The 18,215-nt window shown below is 42.3% G+C and overlaps 2 protein-coding genes across 2 annotated transcripts in view; one reads left to right on the plus strand and one right to left on the minus strand.

Annotated features, from left to right (window-relative positions):
• Positions 1-887, minus strand: part of IFT81 (intraflagellar transport 81) — a gene marked incomplete at both ends in the record, with an annotated part of 36,934 nt that extends 36,047 nt beyond the window's left edge. The window contains one exon of the mRNA XM_079543628.1: positions 744-887. Within this exon, the coding sequence (XP_079399754.1) occupies positions 744-887 (144 nt within the window). The remainder of the gene's footprint in view (positions 1-743) is intronic.
• Positions 888-6,281: 5,394 nt separating this feature from the next.
• On the plus strand, positions 6,282-17,330 carry P2RX7 (purinergic receptor P2X 7; the record flags this gene model as incomplete). The annotated part of the gene is made up of 13 exons (XM_079543791.1): positions 6,282-6,406; positions 7,830-7,959; positions 8,540-8,611; positions 9,296-9,368; positions 10,397-10,493; positions 11,943-12,023; positions 12,569-12,698; positions 13,631-13,761; positions 14,762-14,855; positions 15,287-15,352; positions 15,450-15,566; positions 16,298-16,393; positions 16,860-17,330. 13 exons carry the CDS (start codon positions 6,282-6,284, stop codon positions 17,328-17,330), a joined length of 1,683 nt encoding a protein of 560 aa, XP_079399917.1.
• Positions 17,331-18,215: the final 885 nt, after the last annotated feature.

An 18,215-nucleotide genomic window follows, 5' to 3' on the forward strand; every position in this document is an offset into this window, starting at 1 on the left:
TATCCAGTATTTGTTCAAGTCATTTCAACTTTATTCACTTATCACATGCCAGTGGAGTGAGTTCCATATAGAACATTCCTTTTATGACCAAGTTGTTATTATCTTTAAATATTTTCCTCCTATGTGCATATTCAGGTAACTTTATTCCAGGCTTAAGTTCTCCCCACTCATAGGACCTCATCTATTCAGAGGAAGAAATTACTTCCAAGTCTGAGATCCTACCACAGCAGAACATGTACCTCTATACCACTGGTACACAATTGATCCCTTCTGATCTCACACCTTTGGTAGCGTCATTGTAAGGGGAGTCAGTAACTCAGTTACCAGTTGCAAATGAGAAACCATTCTTAGTCAGCTCCTACACCACATATGTGAACAAGATTTAGCCTGACTTTTGACTCAAGAATAGAGTTGCTATCAGTCTGAACCAATTTAAGATCTCTACCTTGATTCCCAAGTTAAAACATAAAGTCATCAGTCTCTGGTGGACGAGGATCCAGCAGCCTGGCCCAAGAAACATTTGTTTGCTCACCAACAACTTGTAGATATATAGCCACAAAGGATTCTTGCCAGGCACATTTATTTCCAGGAAGACTCATACAAGCTATTTTGGTAAACCAAACATGCCACAAAGATACACACCACCAGACCTAAGTAAAAGCATTTCGAGCAATTTTTGTGACAGGCCAACTTAAGACGTTGGCAGTTACCCAGGTCTGAGCACCTCTGATTGCCCTCCTTACCTTCGGGTCAATCTCCCCCAGCACATCACTGAGCAGCTGCAACAGCTGCACCGACTCTAAGGAGTCAAACGTGATTAAATTGTAGTTCTTCTTGAAGGGCTCCTGATTGAGTTTCTCAACAATGAACTGGATTTGGTCACTCATGGTCGCGTCCTGGAAGAACCTCTGCAGGAGAGCCGGACGAGACGCCACGAGGCCTCAGCGGGGCCAGGGAGCTGAAGGCTGCCGGGAGTGCGGCTGAGCTCGCGGCTAGCGAGGCCCTCAGCAGCACTGCGGCCTTCAGCCTGCACCGGGCTCGGTACAGCCAGCCCCTCACCCCCGAGAGGGTGATGAAAACCCTCAAGAGAGCGCGGGCGGAGACAGCCAGGCCCTCTCGGGGCCACCCCGTGCCGTGAGGTAACGGAGCCGGGGCCGCCTCGGCCTTCACCCCCGGCTCGCGCCTCGACGTTACCCTGGTAACGGTTGCCAGGCCCGGCGATGACGTCACTTCCGGACGTGCCACGCGGGCTTCAGCTGGAGAGGCGCGCGCATGCGCAGAGCGGCGCATGGAGTTGTGACCTCTGCGGAGGAGCTGGGACAGAACGGAGCCGTTCGGGTTGTGGGGACCGGGTCCCTCTCCCTTCTTCACATCATGCTGCATGGGGGGGCAGTCCGAAGCGGCCCTAAAAGCATCGCAGCCTGCGCTGGGTTTCGCATCCCACTCCTACTGTGAGCCTGGGGGAGGTCGCTGTGCCCCCGCAGTGTACACGCAATGTTCTGTGCGGGGCGTTCGCAGAACAACGCTCTCGAAGCAAGGAACAGCGGCAATAGGGCTTATATATAGGTTTTGGATTTTGGAGCCTCTGCTCTTTAGTTAGCTTTGTGGATTGTCTTAGAAACACACGTGAGTTCACGTGTGATGGAGTAAAACACGCAGTGAGTCATTACGTTGGTGCCGTTAAATTGATATGCACGGGTTGTTTATTCGGTAAGCAGCAATCATAAATGTAACACTTTGCAATTCTAAACAATGTTTCCACCTTAGATTAGTTCCCCTCTTCTTTCCGGGGAATAGAAAATACCTCATAAAATACTAATTTACCCATTTTTTTCCTAAAAGCCTGAGAAGTGACATCACATGTCTGTCCTCGCTTTTCACTGGCTGAACAAAGTCACAAAGGGGATGGATGAGCTGCTCTTGATTGTACATGAAAGCTGCGATGGAGCCAGGAACATAATCCAAGTCTCCTGACTCCTGGATTTGAACTTCAAAAACCAGATCGTGTTTCCTTTGTGCTTTCTGTCTGTACACTGACCTTTAGGGATCGTACTACCTACAAGTTCCCAGAAGGGATCCACTTTCCTTTGACATGCTTTCCTGGTATCAATTACGCTTTTCTTCTGATTAGTATTTTGAGCATATAGAATGCACAGGGGGAGCAAATGAAAATGGTATTTTCTGTAGAGGCACTGGGGATGAGTTCTGCTCCCTGTAGGTGACACTGATGGGTAATAGGAAGTAGTAGGTGTCATCAATCCTGGGCACTACTTAATTCTGGAGAAACAGAGTGTTTCTGCAAATATGGATGCATGTCCTCAGTCCTCAATACAGGGAGAGAACAGACTGTGCTCACAGTGCTGAGATGAGAGGGTGTGGATCTGGGCTGGATATGGCCAGGAGGTGCTGCTCTGACCTTCTCTTTCCCTCTTCACACCTTCCGAGAAGCAAAGGACTGTCCCCTGCTTTTCATGTCTCCTTAATGGTATAGAGATGACAAGGAAGAGAAAGGATGCTTGAAAATTAGAAAACCCCAAGATCAGACAAGAAAAGATGCCAAGATTGAATCGCTCTGTCATGATGAAAACCCAGGAACTTGGATTGTTCTGAGTCTGAGAGGGAAACAAGACCTCTCTGATGAGAAGTCAGGGTGAGCTCCAGCATGCTGGCCTGTTTCAATGTACTTAAGATTCAATAGCAGAGCAAAATTATACATCAGAGTTCCTTGGGACTTCCCATGTCAGGGAAAACATGGGGGATCCTGTGGTATCTTTTCATGATCCCTTCTTCCAGTGGTTTTGTGCTATTTATCCATGCAGCCCATTGTAGCCAGATTGCTACCCCAGGTTACCTACACACTACTTGATATTTGCCCTCAGTAATAGTGCATGAATTTTCTGAAACTTCTTAAAAAAAAAAAAAAAAAAAAAAGCCACCAGTGTAATAGTTTATTCTATAGTGTCTTGACTTCTGTATGATGACAGAATCTTCATAGACATAAAAGATATCATAGCTTTTAGTTCAGCCTTGGGTAAATGTCAGAGGAGGCAGTTGAGAATTCTGATGTGCTATCTGAATCAAATCTTACTGAATTGAAGGCCACTGTTTATATACATCTGTTGCATAATTCCATGGGCATTTTCCAAATTCTCAAGTTAGTGTGCATGAAGAGTCATACAGTTTCGAGCAAAGTTTCCTAATGACTAGAGAGTTGTTAGAACAGTGCATCCCTATCATCCTATTCAATTCCCTAGATAGGGTTTATGCTTGGGAAGAGCGTATAGAAATTGCTTATTGAAAAGGTGCCATGCAGAAGCAATGAGCAGAAGAAAAACAATGGAGCAAAATAAACTATCCAGACCAATTTAGATCTGCAGGCACATCTTCATTACTCTGTCCTGTCTTTCTCCTCCCTTTATAGCTACAGCTGTGTGGATGACTGCCTTGTAAAACTGCAAGAGCTCGAGCATAGGGGCCAGCAAATGAGAGTGGAACGAAACCTGAGCAAATCGAAGTCGTGCTCCACAGGCAAAGAGAGATCACCTTATATGGGAACATCCATGGACAAGAAGATGAATGCATCTGCCCTTGCTGCTGAGGTCAGATCCCAAACAGATAGAAGATGTTAATGTGAAAATGAGAGTGTTTAGGAAGCAAAGACAACGCTCACTGAAGCTTATTTTATGCAACCCAGGTCCTCTTGTTTCTTTTTTGTTTGTTTGTTTTTCTTATTTTATAATAAATATTGTTATATTTGTATGTAACTGTAAGTCTGACTGGCATATATTAAAAATCAATTTATTTGTATCTGTTCTAGCACCTAAATGCATCCCAAGTTTGTTTCTGGTTCTTACCAATTGCGTCTTTTTTTGTTGTTATTACATAGCAGGATTTTGCTTGCTGAAGTCTCTAATATCAACTATAGCAATATGGATTGTGGTCAGCAAAGGCATAAGGAATGATTGCTGATGTCTCAAAAAATTAAGCCTCTTAGAATGTGATCTGTTCCTGTGTGCTAAAAAACCAGTCTGATTCCACATGCTTTGTCACAGCTACAGCAATAGGCAGCGTCCTAGGTGATTTAAAACAGTAAAGGAAGAAAGACATTACCTCTGTGTTGCAGGCTTTGAACATTTGGTGCCTCTGTGCAGGTCTTCTGTTGCAAAAGAGAGTAGCCTAGTCCTTTAAAGATAAGTGTGATAGATTGTGATCCAAGCTTCTTTTCTTTCAGACTTCGAGAATAAGATTTACAGATCTCACCTCAACCGCTCTGCACTTTTACAGCTCCTTTGTTTATAGCATCAGATGGTGGCTTCACACCTGCTCCTTGACCCCATGGGCCAGTTGCCAGTATTTGGTTTGCAGCTCACTGACCAGCTTGTGCATGGAACTGTGCAGTGTGAGAAACCAAAGACAAGGTTATATACCTTGCCCTGCTCAGTACTGTGATTTTGTTACCCAGTTGAACTGCCTCTTAGTACCATGACCTGGCAGAAAACCATCCTGAGACCAAATAGGACAGTGTCCTATGTAACCTGAGGTAAAAAGGTGAAGATCCCTGTGGCCACTGGTGTCCCAAAAGCTTGCTTTAGCATTGCCATTCTTGCGTGGGCATTGCCACCCCTGAAGAATGGATTTGCTCGTGTATGGCACCTTCTTTGCACTAGTGCAAATTGTTGGGTGGTGGGGACTCAGGCTCAGAGGGAGGCCAACATCATGCTAGTTTCAGTCCTTTTAGCTTGATCTCTGCATTTGCCCAAGCTTCAGGCAAAGCATCCGCTTGCATGTCATTCACTGTGTAGTGCTGAGAGCAAGAGCAGGTGGTTGCAAGAAGGTTGATATGCAAACCTCAAGGAGAGTCCAGTGAGGTACTGGCCCACATATTGATGTAGCAGTGCCGTCTCCTGGAACGCCAAGCAGCAGAATTTGCAGTGGAATACTCAACTTCTGGTGGGACCAGAACAGCTGGAAGGTTATTTTTGCAAATGCACAATGATTCTGCTTTTGAGAAGAGCTGTACTGGAGCCTGGAAAAACACGGGCAGGAGCCTCCTGACCTTCATGTACTGCTGCTCTCCCAGTATAGCAGTGCTGCTCTGAGCTGCTTTCACCATCTGAGCAGCTTTTTCTGCACTGATGTTCCTGTAGCTCTTGGTTTCCCCCTTGCAAATGTAGACAAGGGAACCATCAAGATTCCTCTGTGGTGGATGAGGCTACCCAGCACGTCATGGAACCATGGTTAGTGATGCACCCACAGCCAGCTAGAGAAGTGGTTGTAAATGATCAGCTCGTTTTAGAGATACTGAGTAAGATGCATTGGGAAAGGATGTGATATGAGAAGGGCTGCACAATAACCCCAAGGCAGAAACTACTGAGCTTCTTTCTTTATCTCTTTTCTCTGCCTTAAGGCCTTTCGTGTGAAAATAAGTGGCCTCAGCTAAAGATCCTGTGGTTTGACCAATGGTAGGTGTTCCAATGTTTATGTGATACCTAATCCTGTTTCTACTGAAGTGTTTTGGAAAAAATGTGTCGAATTCATTCTGCAGACTCAAGTCTTTTAAGCAATAGAAAAGTATTCCATCCTCCTTCAAGTCAGGGCAGCACCTTCAAAGTGTTTACTACTTCACAAAGTTTTCTCAGTCTGGTTTGAGGTCTGGACAGATTCAGTGAGAGGAAATTCTCCTCCAGACACTGCACAAGTCAGACTTGAGAACTTAGAAGAAAATTCTCTTTTTTTTTTTCCAACTTTAAACTTTTTAACTTTAAACTTTTTATCTTTAAAAAAGCTGGGCCAGCTGAGGACTATCATTGATATATCTGACATTTAGACTTTTCCCTTCGAAAAAAGTCCGAATTCAGAAATTTCAAGCGCACTCCTGATACTCGGTTGAAGGGAATTCAAAAAATCTTCCCTCTCTGAAAACTCCCTTTGTCGCACATAAACGTGGGTGGCTGTGAAGAGCTTGTATTTCTGTCAACGGAAAAAACCAGTTCCCTAAAATAAGGCAGATTCCACTAAGAAGTTAGTTCGTCCTTTTTCTTCTCTGGACAGATAAAGAAGGCATTTGATATCCTGTCTCCCACTTCCTTATATTCTTTATTTTTTATTAATATCAAGCTCTGATCCACCAGCTGCCTTTCTTTTGAAGGCCTGTGGTACCATTCTGCTCATACGAATTTCTGACTGTGCCTTTAAGTGGTGTGGCCTCAAAAGGATGCAAGAATAAAAGAAGACAGCATCAGCCACTTGCAGTTTCTATAAGCTCACAGGAAACATTAACAATGGTTGCACGTGGCTGGATGAAGGATCTGTTCAATTATGACTCCCCAAAACTGATCCGTTTTCCGAGTGTTGGATGTGTCTGTGTGAAGTGGTTCATTTATGGAGTTATTGCTGTGTATATTTGGTAAGTGTGGGGTGACGGGAAATGGCACCAAACACAAACAAGTGTTTGTTGTGTTCGGGTTGTCTGGGTTACAGAGTGGCTTTCAGAGCTGTCAGTTCTGTGGCAGCAACTCCTGATCACTGATTTGGTGTTAGACCACTCTTGGAAGATGGATTTGGCAGTGGGAGCTTTGTGGTGGGATTCTGGCAGGGGAAACTATCTCACAGGGTGGGGTTGTTGAAGTTTAACTGAGGTTTCACTAACAAATGGTTGTGGTTTCATTTTCTGCTATGCTGTTTTTGTTTCTTGTCTATAAACCCAGACTCACTCCATTGAATAATCTGACATTTACATCAGTTTTTCTGAGATTAGACTGTGTTCCACAGAGTCTCCCATCAGGACTAGATCTACCTAACACATGAAATAGCCAATCAAGCTCTTGAAGCAGATTTCAAGAACAATAAGGTGTTTAGGAATAAACAATAATAGATTGCCTCTAAAGGGCAAATTTTCCTCCTTGCTGCCAAAGTAGGGCTGTTTTCAGTGATAAGTCTTTGCCGAACAAAGTCTGCAAGTTCAGAAAGTGATTTATTTCCTATGTGAGGGCAACAAGCCAGGACATGGAGCACACTGATCCCAATCTTGCTAAGAATCAAGTCTGCAGGAAATGCAAGCACCTACTGCTGCTCAGAGCCGGGTTCCTACTGCCAGTTTCCAAAAGCATGATTATCCCAAAATACTGATCTCCAGAAAGAGAAGGCTGAAGTGCTGTTACAGTAAACAGTATAAATGAAGGAGCACTGATCAAATGCTTTCTGTTTCTGTTCTTTAGCAACATTTGTTCATTCCAGAAGAGTCTGCTGCTGAACCACACCTGTGGCTATGCAACAAGATTGTTTTTCAAAGCAAACCTTTTATATGACTTTTATGTAGTGTGGAAACTACCTTCTGGACATACAGTAGTTCTTCAAAGATGTCACTGCCTGCATGAATTAGATGAGCTAAATCATTTCCTGTCAGTATAAAAAGAGAGATGATCTTCTACTATTAACACACTCAATTCACGAGAAAATGAAACTATTAGGCCAAAGTTTTTGAAGTAATCAGCACGAGGCAAAAAAAAGTCACAACACTGGAAAATTAAAGACTAAATATTCTAACCAGGATGTGACCTGAAGTTGTCCACAGCATTTAGGATGGGAAAACAGAAATTCTCTTTGCGCATATTTCAACTCATTCCTGACAAAGCGAACATTGCAAAGGTGAATTCAAGGAGAACTTGGGCTCAAGCAATCTCTCTTGAGATGACATCTGTCTCACACCAAAAGGGTTGAAAATGCCTGTTTGACTTTACGATGCAGTTCATTTTGCCCAAGAATGATACAAAAAGCCAATTCATTTTATTTTTACGAGTTTTCTTGTCCTCTCTGTTTAATTTGTGCAGTTATACACTCATTGTTCACAAGCGCTATCAAGAGAAAGAGGAACTTACCAGCTCAGTTCGCATTAGCCTGAAAGGAGTGGCTCATGCAGACAGGATCTGGGATGCAGCAGAATACACCCTACCAACACAGGCAAGTCTTAATTTAGTGTCAGCACAATATTCCAATTCTGTCAATGCATCTGGTTTCTTTCCTGGTACGTCTGCTGGAATGAGCAGTAATATTAAAGGAGACTTAACATTTGAGACAGCAATGTTTTAAGCCAAACCTACCTTTCCCCAACAGGGAAAAAAAGGAAAAAGATTGTTCTTTTCAATGAGATGTTTGTGGTGCTATTTGTTACACATTTTTTTTTTTACTATATCAGTTTAATATTTTTATAGTAACAAACCTAGGAGCTCCATACAGCTATACTCCAGTATAGCTGTACTAAACACAGTACTGTTATTGCTAGTTAATGCTATTGTGTCTTTCTAGGTTGTAATGAGAATATTTAAAAAAAATATCAGTGTCTTTTTGCCTTGACTGCTCATTTGTGCCCTGATGCTGTCTCTGGCTTTTCCTGTTTGAGCTGGGGAGAATTTGAGCATCTGTTGGGGGGAGATAGAGCAGCAACAGCCTTGTTGTCCTACCAGATGATGTCCTGAAGAGGCTGAGGTCTGAACAAAGTATGTGAAATTTCAGTCATATTCATTTTCTTTTCCCCATGTAGACAAGAGACTCTTTTTTTGTGATGACCAATGTCATTCGGACAGACAATCAGATTCAACAGACTTGCCCTGAGGTAAACATTTTTTTGTAATTTATACTTCAGATGATGGTATTGAATACCAATAGCCAGTAGTTAACAGAAAACGTTGGTGTTAGTGTAAAAGAGCAGACTGTGGGACAGTCCTGTACAAGCAAATACAGCTGCTCTTTATGCTTATATCTCATTAGGTAACATGCAAACTAACCTAATTATTAATTTTCTTTCCTTCACCCTGCTATTTCTTGGGGAATCAGTTTGTTGGCTGAGATTTTCTTTTGCATCAATGAGCTTGCCAACCCTACCTGCATTGCTTTTAGAAAGTAGTGACACTCAGGCCAGTGCAGCTTCTCTGGCTATGCTGCTGCCCTTTTGAGAACAACCTGAAGGGATGTTGGAGTTACAGAAATGCTCTCACTGTTGCCATTCCCACATCTTCCCATTCCTCCTTTCCGTAGCTCAAACCTCCTTTCTCATTCATCGAGCTGGCCTAGAAGTGGGTCTTTGCAGAGCAGTTCCCAAACATAAGTTGACTTTCACTGCCAAACATTTTTGGGGCTGTTTATAAAAAAAAAAAAGTAAATAGTCCAGTATTAGATTTATTGTACTTAGCATTATAGAAAACAGGAAATGACATAAATAACAAAAGAAAATGTTATTGTAAGGAGAGACATTGTATGGAGAGACACACATATTGCTCTTTCATGTCTTTTTTTTCAGTATCCCATTGCCAAAGCTATCTGCTCTTCAGATAAGTCCTGTGAAAAAGGGATTGCAAATGTCCACAGTAATGGTATGTAAATGGTATTTTCAGACTGAAATATTGTTTGTGAGTACTATCTTCTATTGTGTTATTGACCTGTGCAGAACATGCAAGTTCCAGCTTGGAGAACTGCAGCAGGACAGAGAGAGACCTGAGAACAGATTTTCAAAACCATGAAACAGTTTTTTACCAGCTAGTGCATGCCCTTACTAAAAGGAGAAAGTGTGGAAGGAAGCAGAGAAAGGGGAAATGTGAACAGTACAGACTGTGGCATAAAGGAGGTCTCTCATAGTCACTCCTGTTGGTGTCTGTGGCTGCTCAGCAAGGGGGGTGACTGCAGGATCTATCTGAAGTGTCTGTAACATCTGATGGTAGTTCTCAGAATAAGAGAAATGATTTGTGTCTTTCACTGGGGACTGGTTGTCCAGAAGACATCATACAGTTTTCATCAGCTGTGTGAGTTCCTTGTAGTGCTGAGATTCCCCAGATTCAGGCTGCTGACTGAATTATATCTTTCCCTAGTAAAGTCTGAGTGTTCACAGAAAATTCTGACTCTCTGGGAATGCAGTAAGAATCAAGGTTTTCTACATACCTTTAGAGAATCATAGAATCATAAAATGGCTTGGGTTGGAAGGGATCTTAAAGATTGCCTAGTTCTAACCCCAATGCCATTGGCAGAGATGCCACCCTCTATATCCTTGTTTATATCCTTGTTTAATTTGCTCATGTTGAATTAAACTTCTAGTTGAAACGGTTTCTCAATTTATATCAAGACTCAGATATGTCAGGACATGTAAAACTGAAGGAAATTACTTCACCCATGATCCAAACAACAACAAGCTCTGTTGACCCAAGCAAGTTGCTAAATAAGGACTGGTGAAGATATGGCATGACCATAATTTGGGTAATTCTTAGGAGTCTCCTCCATAGAAAGCTACGAGAATCTGAAATGTAAAAATCTCTCCATGTCATTTGAGGATGAATCTGCTGTCATGCTGAAGCTGTCTAGATGGTACAAAGTGTTTGTGTTTGCTGAGCAAGAGCTTGTTCTTCTACAGGAGTTCAAACTGGAAGATGTGTGCGTTATAATGCAACTTATAAAACCTGTGAGATCAAGGCTTGGTGCCCTGTTCAAATGGAAGAAAGCCCCCCCATGTAAGTAACAAAATTGTTCTCATTTGTTGTCAAAAGGAGAGTTTACTTTAACAGTCCTACAACTTTAGGATAATCACTTTGCCTAGGTGCAGGTGTATCTCGGGTATCTAAACCAGCCATATCTATCAGGTATCTAATCACAGCCATAACTATAGCTAAATACGTTACTTCTAACACTGTCCTGCTCTGTGAGTCTGCAGTGAAGCCTTCAGTCTCAGCATCACACAGCTGCCACAGAAACAATTTTAGATGTCACAGGCTCATCTTGAATTCACTCAAGGCATTTGAATGATGAATTCAAATGTCAAGGAAAATGCATCAACATAAGACAGGTTTTCTAACTTGAGGTTCTCAGTGCTGTGGTGTAGAAGCTCTGTGTGGGTTCCTTTACCACAGTGACCACTCAAACCAGTAGTGCTAGATTAGTTGTTGTCTGTGCTGCAGAGTAGTTTTTAGGGGTCCACTCTGGACTGAAGAACATCTCTTCATCCTTTCTAGGCAGGTGATGAAAACTTCAGTGCTGGCTATATGTAATAGAAAACTGAAGAAAACTGTAGGTAACAAAGATGGTGTGACTCAGAGAGTGGAATAGAGGGGCCCTGTAGGCATCTTTTTCTGTAACCACATGACGGTGTACTATTCTAGGATGAAAATGTTCAATTTCCTTTCTGAGTCAGCCAAAGCATGAAGAAATTCTAGAAAAGGTTTTATTTCAACAGAAATGATGGAAATTGCACTCTAAGAAAGCAAATGACTAATCAATTTTAGCTTCTCTGCACCAGCTTTTGAAATATATGAGTAAGAAACCAGGTCAATAATCACTCTGAGTAGTGATACAAGCATGATTCTGTGCCTGTATCCTATCTCTTCCCTAAGTCAAAGATTTTTGCAGACGGAGCATTTTTTCCCCAGCCAGGTCCCATCCAAATCTCACAGTGCCTCCTGCAGTAACTTCTGCTGAGTTCTTTTCCCCTCTTTAAAGGAATTGCCATTCCCTTCTCCTGCAGACAGAGCTGTGTTCTGAAAAAGGCTTTGTCCAACGACAGAAAGGATATGACTGTTCTTACAGCATCCTGTCTGTAAAGACAGCAAGGAAACTATCTGTTCACTGCGCACAAATTCTCAGCTGCCAAATGTTACAGACTCTCACTATTATTATTCTGTAGCAAGATTTATATGAGAAGTCTCATGAGCTCATATTTCATCTGCACGTAGGGACTCAATTTAGGCTCAGCCCACATAAGAAAGTGCAAAAGGGAAAGAACTGTTTCTACCTCAAACTAAGAAAATGACCTTTATCTTTCTGGATCCTCTGAGCCAATTCTCTCCCTGCTTCTCGGTCTCTTTCTCAGGAAAATATTCCTCCCACTGACAGTTTTCCAGGTAAAAAATTAGCATAGGATTAATTGATGTATTTAAAAGTTAGTTGATTTGATGTTTCTCTTTTAGGCCAGCAGTTCTGAGGAGTTCTGAAGATTTCACAGTGCTTATAAAGAACAACATTCACTTCCCCACATTTAATTACACCGTGTAAGTGCCAGTATTCCTCCATGCTTTCTGAAGAGTGAGTGGTTGTGCTCTGAAGAAAAGGTTGTATAAATTGGCACCTATCTTCAGGGCTTTATTTGCATGAGCAACAAACCACAAGCCTTTAAAAGATTGTTTCTTCAGAAACAAGAGAAATAAGAAGACCTTGGGAACACAGCCTCCCAGCATAGCTCTATTTCTCTCTTCAGGCAAAGGACAGTAGAATTGCTCAGTCAGATATTCCATTCACATTAGGGTAAAGTCATTAAATTATACCATAACTGATGTGAGACTCAGAATCTAAGTTGAAATCTTTTGTTTACACAGGTAAACTGTTGCTTGTAACACATCCAAAGAGTAGAGAATTCATCTTGATTTGCAAATCTCATAGGAACAAACAGAGCCGGTAGCTGTGAAAACAAAAGCTCATACAATAAAATCTGAGCACATTTAACACAGCTTCCAGCCAGAGTGAAATCTCTTAGTTGTATTTATAGCTGTTCTAACTTTTGCTTTTAGATTTTAACAACTGTATGTGCTCTTCATAGGCAAAATATTTCTCCCAAATTGAATACTTCCTGCAAATTCAACAAGGTAACTGACCCACTCTGTCCAATATTCCGCTTGGGAGACATCCTTCAGGAAGCAAAAGAGAACTTTTCTGAGGTGGCAGTCAAGGTCTGTGATATTACTTTTTTTATACCCGCTGTTAAAACATTTTCTAGTCTTCCTTCCTCCATGTTTTGCTGTACACCATGTTGTTGTAGGTTTAGAAACTGATTGTTTGAGAAGCAGTGTAACCTCAAATTGAAAGGATTAAATGTGCTTAAGATTTCACAGCATGGGACCCACACTGACAGCATCGATAGAATATGGTTGATATTGCTGTAGTATGTAGAGGTCCTTCAGCAAAACAACATGCACTTAGATAGGTCTTATAGAAAGCTGTCCTTTGTGGTCATCTTTTAATTCTACTAAAGTACATTCTAAATCATGTTGTTTGTGGAGAGAATCATCGAAAAGTAAGACTGGCACAAATGGTAGCTTATATTTGGCATTAAAAAAATAGACATTTATTTTTCACATTATATTTTTGCTCTATTCTTTAGGCTGTTAAGCTAAATGCCCATAGCACAGTATCCAGCCACACCTTTGGCAAGTTCATATTAATGGATGGGTAGATGAAAAGTAGAGACAAAGTGTCCCAAGAAGAGTCATCATTTAAGCCAGAATTATTGAGTCTTAGCATGGCACAAGGGCACTAAGGATGAAAAATTTGGACTATGTGTCTACTGCATTTATATCTGCAATTTGGCTTTTGGTTTGAGCCAAGATGAAATTGCCATCACAGTGTTTTAGCTACATCCACATTTGTGCTACTAAAATGAAGAAGGATAGGCAGAAAATAGGAAGAGTCAGAATGAATGGTTGCTTATAGATCACACAATTAAGACACTCCCATCAAAGACTGTTTGATGAGCAAAAGTTGTTTCTGAGTTAGTGTGCATAAGGAGATGTATCCCAGCCAATGGCATCCCTCAAATCTCTGCTGTCTTTAACAGATATCCAGCAAAGGCAGCAATCAGAATAATCCCTGTGCTTGTTTCCAGGGAGGAATCATTGCCATTGAGATTAAATGGGACTGTGACTTAGACAGGTGGTCTTACTCCTGCAGTCCAGAGTACAGCTTCCGCCGCCTGGATGACAAAACAAGAACCCAATACCCTGGATTCAGCTTCAGGTAAAAAAAATAAAACGTTACATAAAGGAAGTAGGATGTTTCTGAATGAAGGCAAAGTGTGGAGAACGACAGCTTGGAATAACAAAATGTTTGACTGTTCTTTGGCCTTGTAGTCAAGTCCCTAACCTGCAGTTATTGCAGCTGTATAGATACATTCTCATGATCATCTCAAAAATAGCATGCTTATGTGGCAGGAGGTTTTATTTCTGTGCTGAAAGGCCTAGAAAATTCCCACAAGTATTTGAGGAGCTAACATGGAAAATAGTTTGGGCAGATTCTACCATATGGCAATTGAGGCTTGAAACTGCCTAAATTTGTGTTTCCCGAGGAGATTAAATAAAATAAAAAAGTATTTTGCTTCCATCTGGGTAACCCCACAGTTCCCAAAGCAAAATTTCTTCAAAAGCAAATGAAAGCTTTTGGTTCTTTGTACATACAACAGATTCATGGAAAATTTTAATGAAAAATCTTGATGCGACTCCAATCCTGAGTAGTTACACAATTTGTCAAATGCTTATCAGTGTTTAAGACTGAAGTTGTCCCTCAGATCTAGGTCAAAACTCTTGCGTAACAGCACTTTTTTTACTCATGGCATGGTTATTGTTGTGGGTTTTCATACATTTGTGATGCAAACATGAGTGCCATAACTGTCTGAGAGCTGCCAACATATTCCAAAGCTGCGTCCTGCTGGAGCTGTGCAAACAAGGAACAAATAGGTGTCAGCTCTGAGCTGACAACCATAGACAAGAGATGGGAAAGAGCACAAGAAAAAATTGAGATGATACTGTAAGGCAAAGCCTTCCTGATGACTAGAAGTTTGTGGGACAGTCAGGTCAGATGCTGGGCAAAATACTCCTCATCAATCTGGCTTCAGCCCCTTGAGTTTGGAAGGCTGAAAAGGCAGGAGAAAGAAGACAAGAAACTACATTCCCTTTTGTGTTCTCTAGCTTTGTATCATTTCATTCATCAGCTGCACAGATCTTCACTTGTTCTTTTGCAGGTTTGCAAGGCACTATAAGCTAGCAGATGGGACAGAGCAGAGAACTCTTTTCAAAGCCTATGGAATACGGTTTGATGTCCTCGTGTTTGGCATGGTAAATGCGACTGTTGTTCCTTCTGAAGGGAAGAGAGAAGAAAATTTGCTATTTCTTTAGTCCTGCTTCTGCCATATACCCATTTTTCTTCTGTCCATCATTCTGGGATGGAAGTCATGTCAGATGAGTAGATCTAAACTCAGCTGAGCAGCGTAATGAGCAAAGTTTAAGAGGAAATAGCAGAATTAAGAAAGAAGGATTGTTGTTTAGACTGAAAGCATGACAAGGTTTCTTGCCTGCCGTGAACCCTGCGTGTCACCACCATTTCCTTCTCAAATTATTTATTTTTCCCTGCAAAGTGCCTGAGATGGTCTATGAAATCTTGAGATTGAATGAATGAATCACTGCAAAGGGACAAAACCAGAAATGCCGTGATGCTGAGTGAACGTCAAAGATCTTGCTTTCCAATTATTATTTTCTGCTTCCTTTAGGGCGGACAATTTAAACTGATCGAACTCTTTACATTCATTGGGTCCACGATCGCCTATTTTGGTTTGGTGAGAGACTTGGTTTTTTTGTGTATCTTGAACTAGTTCTGGAGATGGGGTCTCATTAAGAAAGAGGAATCACCGCTTGCTTTTCTTTCATGCGCAGGCTGTGACCGCTATAGAGATGTGTTTTCATTTTTACAATTGCTCCAGCTGCTGCAAAATACCATTCTGTGAAAATTTAATCAGGAAGAAGTATGAGACTGTACTGATGCCAGAACAGGTAAGGAATGCAAATTGTTCATTCTTGCTTCACTGCTGGGCTTTGTTCTCCTGCACCCTGCAGCAGCTTGCAGCTGTGGTTTGAGGAGATCAGGGAGTTTTGAGAGAGGGACTGCAGGATCCAGTGCAGTAAGGAATGGGCAAAGAGAACTGCTTCCTCCTTTTCATGCCAGAGAATCTCCAGGAAACTTCCAAAGAGCTGTGCACTGCACGGCTGCAGTGTGCTTACACACAGAGCCTTGGCATGGCAGAGCCCCACCAGCCCTACCAGGGAAACCTGCAGGGAATCGTGAGCCTTCACAATGGTAGAAAGGTGCTGTGAAAAGGTTGTCCATTCAGAGGGCATTGCTCAAAGCCTCTTCCCTGCCAATTCTGCATTGCCTCTTCCTATTTCTCAAGACATCTCTGGTTGTTTCATTGGGCTGTATGTACTAATTCCCTAGCATTTTAGAGAAGGGCACAGAGAAACTCTCCACATAAAGACTCTGCACAGCCACACTCTTGCAGTTAGTTCTGCACTGTCTCTTGTCGTTATTTCTGTCTGTCCCTACTGCTGTCCACATCCTTGCTATCCCAGATACTGGAAATCTCTACCCTTGCTGCATGCAATTGCAAGGGATTTTTGCTGGAGTACAGACCGCAGAAGCCAAACCCATGGTGAGATCTCCGTTCTGTCTCCAGTTCTGTAAGCAACTACTTGAGCTGACAGTGCTGATTTCTTCTGCTTCACAGGTGATGTTTGTGTCCTATGTCGATAAGCCACACATTACTTTGATAAAGATGCCTCTGGAAACAAGCTTGCAGAATGCTGAAGGCAGCAGTTTCGAGGTAAATGCAGACACTTAACATTTGAGATTTCCTCCTCAAAGGAGAAAGCTGAGGAATGCAATTTCAAACTGATTTGAATTTCCCCCCTCCTCGTTTTTCAAGATTAAACCTTGAGGAACTGAAAATAGATTCATATTTCCCCTTCAAGTTAGTAAGTCCTGTGATCAGAGGATGCATGTTTAGAGTCAGCTAAAAGCTGCTGTTTTCCTGTGGTGGGCATGTGCTCGTGGGAGTGTGTTGGTGTTGAAACATCTTCTAAGGTGTCGATTTGATTTTGCTGTGGTGGGCGTTGGCAACACAGAAAGACAATCCTCCTCCAGATCTGCTGATCTGTCATCATTATGCCTATTGTGCTGTGTCAAATGAAACACCCGATGTTGAGGATCACTGCTGTAAATTCTCTCCGCAGATGGGCGAAGCAGCAGCAAATGTTATATTCTCATTTATTTGGGAAATTGTTTTCCAGAACCACCCCGTGAAATTCTACGATCCTCGCACCTGCTGCACCCATGAGTCCAACAAGAACCACAGCACTGCACAGTCTGAGCTCAGGCTGCTCAAACAAAGCATCTCTTCCACAGACTGCCCTGAGTGGTGCTGCTGTGGTCAATGCCAGGTGACACAGAAGTACCACGAGCAGCTCTGCTGCCGGAAAAAAGAGGGGCAGTGTATCACAACCACCTATTGGTTTACACAGCTGGTGTTGTCCAGAGACACTCTGAATAAAGCCCTTCTGTATGAAGACCCCTTTCTGGACCTGACAGGTCACAGTTCCAACGGCCAGCTGCGTCGCATTGCTTACAAGCAGTACATTCACTGGCGCTTCGGCTCTTTTGAGCTGGAGGACAGAGCTGTCATCCCAAGCTGCTGCAGGAGGCTGATTAGAAATTCTTATCCCAAAGCAAACGGCAACTATACTGGTTTTAATTTGGAATGAGGATGCAGCTTACCTTGGCTCATACTGTGGATTTTTAACCTATTTCTTTTATGTACCTATAGAAGAAGAAAAAGCATACGATTTTCCAAGATCTGCTATGCAGCTGAATTCTTATGTACTGTCATTGGAGAGGGACAATTGCCTACTGCTTGGCTTAGAGTTCCTTTGGTTCCAAACCAAGTTCCTTTGGTTTGGAATTGTAGCCTCTGGGGTGAATTCTTGGTGCTACGTTTTAATGAGAAAATTTGCCTTTGCCTTTGCTTTGGCATGTACCAAAATTCCAGATGAATCAGGAGATGACCAACAGCCTGAAAATAAGGTAAAGGATCTTCTCCAGGCATCACCCCTGAGAAGCCCAAGAGATACGACTTGAAAATGTCATCCTATGTGTTTCTATCCCCTCACCTCACCACCATGCTGTGGCCATGGATCAGGACTAATAAGAGGCTGCTGTGCTTGTATGTTTGTAACTGTTAAAGGCCTCACAGTCCATCCAGATTAAACAGGCTTATTTTAGATTTCAGTGACACAAAGCATTTTCTGAAAAGCCCAGCTGTTCTCTCGCTTAAATCAGGAATTACGATGTAAAGTACTTACACCATCTTTGTGTAATAATTGCAGGCACTACATTCATATGCATTGAATTTTAATGCTAAGTCTTTGGCCTCCTGTTTGCTCTTAGCTTCAAGCAGGCCTTGCCTCCTACACCTCCTCCTACAGAACCCAGCACAGCACAGGTTGCTTTATGCTGTGATGCCGCAGCCCAGGAGCACTGCATTCAGGGTGGTTTCATCTGTGCTCCAACACCTTTCCAGTCCTTTCTTTTTGCTGCCCTTGGACATGTTCTATTTTTGTAGAAACAAGGTGAGACGGGTTGTCATTTGT

The sequence above is a fragment of the Tetrao urogallus genome (genome assembly GCF_951394365.1).
Source record: "Tetrao urogallus genome assembly, chromosome: 17".
Taxonomy (NCBI): domain Eukaryota; kingdom Metazoa; phylum Chordata; class Aves; order Galliformes; family Phasianidae; genus Tetrao; species Tetrao urogallus.